Genomic DNA, 6282 nt, shown 5'->3' on the forward strand with positions numbered 1-6282 from the left:
GTTCATCCACTGTAGGGCTAACACAGTTTATAACCAACAGGTAACCTAAGAAGCTTGCTTTTGGACTGTAGTAAAAGCCAGACTAATGACACAGAACCCACACATGGGCAGGGAGAACACAAAAAGGCGCCAGCTGACCCAGAACCTTCTCACTGTGTGACAACAGTGCAAACCACTGACATGGTCAAAACAGACAACCAAACATATTTTTTTTAAGTTAAAAAATAGAAGGCTGACATAATATGAAAAGGTGCATCTGCTCTATAACCTACCAAAGTTTAAAAAACAGCATGCTTACAGTGCTTCTGTGTCCATTATCTACTTAAATTACTCTCAGCTATTTTTTTTTTTTTTTAATAAAAACATCATTAAAAGTTTCTTGAAAGGGGGGGTGGGTTTATGCCTGAAACTCTTTCCATAATTTGGAGGAAATAACCGTCAGAAAGTAGATCTGGTTTTATAATATAAAATAAAAAGCTCCAATGCATGCTCTTGTTCAAGTTTTAGTTTGCCTTACAGCAGATTTCTAGTACTTTTATTTTGAGCGTTAGTCAGTATTTTCATCACAGTGAGTCTTTCACATGACATTTACAGACCGGTTTGTCTTAGCAGTGCAAGGATTATGGCATCAAATTCAGCCAAACTTACATACTTCCACACAATAATCATGTTCATTCAACATAAACTCTGTATGTTCACAAATGTAATAGTGTGCAATATTTATGTGAGGTAAACTTTGATCACAAGCTTTAAAGTTGAGGCATCGTCATAACCCAGTTATGACACGAACCTCAAACCTTCAAATAATAAAGCAAAAACTTGAAACTAAAACTTTTTTTTTTACCCCCAACTTCAAACATCACATTGATTGCAGCAAAACGGTTTATTCAAGAGGAGGGTGACACATTCAGTCCAGACAGCCCGTGAACATGGCGTACGGTGGCAGCAGAGTGGACACCTTGTTACTGATTTCCGTCGCTGGTTCTGCGTCTTTTTCTGGCCTGCAGCTCCTCAAAGAGTTGATGTACAGCTTCAACTGTGACTGTCTGATGTAGACACAGAAGTGTTAGGTCTGAGATTTGAGCAGAAGAAAGAAGATGTGACTCACATAGACATCCACTTCTCACCTTTCCTTCAGAGGCACACTGCTCTAAAAATTCACTGATTGAGGTCGTCAGCTCGTTGAAACCTGAGGGAAGAACACAAGATTAATTAGTCCGCCGCATCAATGCGCCAGTGCTTTGAATTTCACTTTACGCAGGACAGCTGACCCCGTGGCTTCCCTCCCTATCCTCACCGTAAATGACCTCCAGCTGCTGTACACGGTCCATCGAGTTCATCAGCGCCATCAGTGGGTGCTGCCCGAAGGGCTCATCCAAGCCTCTCTTCTCATAGGCCAGAATAGTGTCAGACTGATCCAAGAGAAACTGCACCTCAGCAGCAACATAGGCCCTCTGAGGAAATGCAGTACACAGGGGACAGGCATTCAGAAACAGGAACAACTTGCAGCATTCTGGCTTTTGTGAGTCTACATTACAATCTTGGAGCTAGAAATTCTGGCTCACCTTGCAGCTCGTGCAGGTGCAAAGCTCAGCGCGCCAACTGTAAGGCCAGAACACCGCTCCCCGTCTCAGCCTCTCTAGCCCGCGGGCCTGCAGCTCCTTCAGCTTGCACTCCACAATTTTCGTTGTAGCCATCGCAGGGCTGCCTGTCATTTCCTCGTGGGTTCGTTTGCCAGGGGAACTCCTGTTTACAGCTTCCTATGACACAAATGAGATGGGGTGAGCGACTGTGTTATACAAGATGCGCACAGGCACACCTGGGCTTGGTGAAACATCTCCACTCATGCAGGAATGCAGACGCATCCAGGGGAAGTCTCAATGCGAGTGACGCAGTAAGACAGTTGGGCGATGAAAATCGCCAGTTTACAGTAAGCTAGCCTGTGAAGCCCGGCCAAAGATGTCTACAGAGCAAAGGAAGCTGTGCCTCATGGGTCATTTCTCCTCTAATTACCCCAGAGGAGAGGAAAGCACGATAACAGGAGCTGGTGCCTGCTGTCTGGCTCATATTCTGCTCATTACTCTCCAGCCCCACCTAGTGGCACACTGGCATTCAGAAAAGTTGGACAGTGTTGCTCCAAATGAGGTCACAAAATAGACAGAGGTAAAATATACTCCAGAACATAAAAAGAGTAACAAAGCAAAGAAAGTGGTAAACACAGCAAGATAGATTATGGATTCCTTTCAACTTAAATTATTTTTTGTTTTTTTTATAATGTAATTTATGTATTATGAGAATAATAAGAATAACACAACTAAAAGAATAAACAAGTAAACACAGATCTGAATTCAAATGCCATTGTTTGATTATAATTAAGTCAAATGTAAAGTAATGTTCTGCCCTCATTTTAACTTGCACAAAGCCATTTTTAGTTCTCCACTATCCCAGAATCCATGCAAACAGCAGAACCGTTTCTCACCTCTGGTTCTGTGCGCTCATCACTAGAGGACGGTTCCTCATCCTTTCTTTGACCAGCATTACGGTCTTCCCCCTCAATGTCGACCTCTACTTCCTCTTCGGCATCACCCACTTGGATCACAGGCGGAACTAAACGGAAAAGATGAATTTATGATTATCTGAATTTTGCTGCTAAATGTCTGCCTAGTTAGCTACAGTCAAAAAAAATTGTTACCTGCGATGTGGGCAGCATACGTCCACAAGAAAGGAGCCTTGTTCATGCAGACCTCACATACCATCTCTTGAAGCTCCTCGGGTTCAACCACAGGGCAGCCTAAGTGCTATTTAAGGCCAAAAATAAATAAATAAAAGAGCAGAGGACTCACAGAAATGATAACATGCAGATCAAAAATCCTCTCAAGCTTACCCTGCTGTGAAACCAATCCTCACAGATGACGCACTGAATCATCTCGTCTTCATCCTGTTAAACAGATTTATTTATATATAGCCACAGATGACAGAGAAACAAGCAGCAGGGTTTAGGGTAGTAAAAAAAAAAAAAAAAGATGGACCTGGTCATCTGTGTCTGGGTACGGCCGGTGACACGTGCAGTAGAACCCACTGAAGTTGTGATTGTAGAGATTTCTAACATTTTCCTCTTCTTTAACCTAAAAAGAAAGAGGGGGAATGAACAATTGAAACAACTGGAACGTATGGCACACGTGGCAAACACATCTGGGAGACAAGAGATTCAAAGCATCTCACAGGATTTAGCTGGCAATGGAAGCCCCCAAACTTTCTGTTTCCACAATCACAGCGAAAATTTCTGCAAGAAAAATAGAAATATTAGAAAACTGTGGGCCAAAAGCTGAATGCTCAGTCTACTCAGTCAACATAGGAAGATTTTTACCTTTTGGTATACAGTTCAAAGATGTCGTGTCCATCATGGCATTTATTGGCGCAGGCCAGACAAACCCCAGCAGGCTCTGCATCATTTGGAGTGCAAGTGTTGCAGGCAAACACCGCCTGTCTCTTCACATAACCCTGCAGGGCAACAACACAAGTGGCATCAACACACAGCAGCAATTCACAAAATATTACTGATTTGACATCCGTAACAAAGAGAAAATGTGCTTTAACACAACAATACTTCCACCGTGCTTCTCATAAACATCGGTGACGAGAACCACACAGAAACTCAGCGGTGCAGATTGCAACATTTAACACAAAGAAAAACAAAACGCTTACAATGCACAGACTACACTACAATGCAGCATTTGGAAAAGGCTACTAGGCGTACAATGGGCGACACACAGGCTGCAGGGCTGCTGTGCAGGAAGCTTCTCCTACCTTGGAGTAAGAGCAGTTGTCTGGGTCGCTCCCAGCCAGCACACACAAAGCCTTCTCGAGCTCTTCTTCGCTGGTAAGAATATCATCAATATCCGAGTCGCCCTTGTTCGCTGCCATTCTGGGAAGTGAGGGTAAAGATGACTTCAACGTAAACAATGAAACACCGAAGACTGAGCAGCAGCTGCGGTAGCGCCACACTGTTGACAAACGACTGTTCCTGGCGGGAGTTTAGGCCGAGACCACGTGGAGGAAGTGACGCGAGATACCTATTCACGACCTGCTATTGTTAAACAAATAAATAAATAAAATTAAAAAAACGAATTTAAAAAAATTAAACTCTACTGCACTTTCATTTTCAGTGGTTCCCTTAAAAATCTAGTAGTATTTTATTTATTATTATATTTTTTAAGTACTTTTAAATAAAAATAAACACATTACAACGCAATAAGCAAAATAATAGTAACATATATAGAACAAAAACACCATCCAAAGATATTTTACTCATCTTACAAGCGGTAATCTATCTTTAATAATAAGTTAGAGCTGAGTTAGGAAACATTAGTTCATCCTTTATCAAAAAATTGAACGTTAGCTATTATAAGTGGGCCCTAATAATAAAACAGATTCCGTTTCGGGTCTATTTCCGTTTTGGGGTTTACGAATTAATAGCTGTTGCACAAACAAGTACGACTAATTTTTATCTGTTTCTTTTCTTTTCTTTCTTTCTTTTTTTTTGGTTCTAGCATCACAAAGGCTTTAAAAGGGCATATCAGGAGAAGCTGTTTAAGTGTTAATTCGCCCAATATGTAAATAGACGGATTGCCTTAAGTTTTGTCTGTAGACATAGGCAATGGTCATATTTCAATAACAGCTGGCGTATTTTTCTCAAAATAGAAACAAGTTGGTGAGTGGTGTGAATTATCATAAAAGGAAAACAAAAAAACTCTCCACCCCAGTGGAAACAATGGAAATGAACAGTGCTGGTCCCAAAGAAGGAGAGGCGAGGGAGCAAGAAAATAATAGAGCTCTCTGTAAGTTTAAAGAATATAATATACCCTACCCTTTTTTATGGTTTAGTCTGTGGTCTGTCCTCCTTCCAGCCACTTGAGCAGCGTCCGTTGTGTATTTTTGAAATAGTTTCGTTTTTGAAAACCTCGTAGAATTAAGAATTGTATTCAATTAGATTCTGTACAGGTTGGGTGCGTGGATTTAAATGGATTCAATGGATGGGTTTAAAACAAAATAAAATCCAAACCCCTGCATGTGTGGCTATTCAAGCGATTAGCTGAACAGTATCTAATTTGGGATGGCAAACAAATCCAGAGCATCGAAGAAATAACAGAGAAATTGGGACTGGGGGAAATTGTTTGCAGGCGAAATATAGAGTTGAATATAGAGTTGAATCCATAATGAATAACATTTTAAAATTGTGAATAACATAATGAATAACACCTGGCATATAGCAAGTGCAATTAAGCCAAAACATGAGTGTTAATGTGCTACCTTTTTACTAACTGAAAGCCTATATGAGCTGGATTTTTAACCTTTGGATCACCACGTGCAGGACTTCACAGTAGTCCAAGAAAGACTTGATGAAAGCATAAGCAGCAAACAAATCCCTTTAGGCACAAAGGCCAAATGTTTCTGTCCTCAGTGCTAGATATTGTACCGAGTAGTCATCACAATAAAACTTCACTAAAATCATAAAAGTGTGTGATATTAAAAATAAATTGAAACAGCAGCAGCTGTTTGTTGTGGTTAACACCTGCAGAGGTGTTCGCACACAAACACACGTGCCGTTGTTTCCTTCCTGTCTCTCTCTTGCACTATCTCTAATGATCTTCATATTCCTTTTCTCATTTTATAACACTGGCTGTGGCATTCTACAAATTCTGATTAGTAAGCTTTTGTTGTTGGTTGTTTTTGTGCTACTTGGATGGAAACCCCCAATCGCTGACTTTTAATTAGATGCCTTTTCAGTTTTTGCTTTTAAGCATGGGGGAAACATGTTGGACGTTTCGATAGTTTTCCAACGGATGGCGCTGGTGTGACATGCTTCTCTTGTCTGTTCCCCGTCAAAGACCCGAAGAGACGATGAATGTGGAGGGACGAAATAAGTATTAACGCATCTCGTCATTTATTATTAGAAAGGCAAGACAACAGAACTTGTTCTAATTATTCAAATCATGAAATAACATTTGAGGGGTTTGAAATGGGAAAATATGACGATATATATATATATATATATATATATATATATATTATATATATATATATATATATATATATATATATAGTTAAGTGACGTCTTTTTTAATTATCTTGTTACATTTTATAGATAAACAATTACTTGATTATTCTATATGATACCAGGAAAGATAATCATTAGTGGAAGCAGGAAGGCGCGTGAAAACAAGACGCGCTGTGATTCGACAGTCAGTCAGCCAGGGGTGGTGTTTTCCGAGGGGGTCGTGA

General features: G+C 40.4%; 1 protein-coding gene across 1 annotated transcript; it reads right to left on the reverse strand.

Moving 5' to 3' along the window:
* Nucleotides 1–529: 529 nt before the first annotated feature.
* On the reverse strand, nt 530–4039 carry LOC134645436 (putative E3 ubiquitin-protein ligase UBR7). Its single transcript, XM_063498867.1, has 11 exons — nt 3808–4039; nt 3368–3501; nt 3223–3283; nt 3030–3125; nt 2885–2938; nt 2693–2798; nt 2480–2607; nt 1566–1760; nt 1298–1454; nt 1128–1189; nt 530–1046 (listed from the first exon to the last, which is right to left on the reverse strand). The coding sequence occupies exons 1-11, from the start codon at nt 3922–3924 to the stop codon at nt 963–965; spliced, it is 1194 nt and encodes a 397-aa protein (XP_063354937.1). The 5' UTR covers nt 3925–4039; the 3' UTR covers nt 530–962.
* Between the last annotated feature and the right edge of the window lie 2243 nt (nt 4040–6282).

This window comes from Pelmatolapia mariae, linkage group LG16_19, assembly GCF_036321145.2.
Source record: "Pelmatolapia mariae isolate MD_Pm_ZW linkage group LG16_19, Pm_UMD_F_2, whole genome shotgun sequence".
NCBI classification, from domain to species: domain Eukaryota; kingdom Metazoa; phylum Chordata; class Actinopteri; order Cichliformes; family Cichlidae; genus Pelmatolapia; species Pelmatolapia mariae.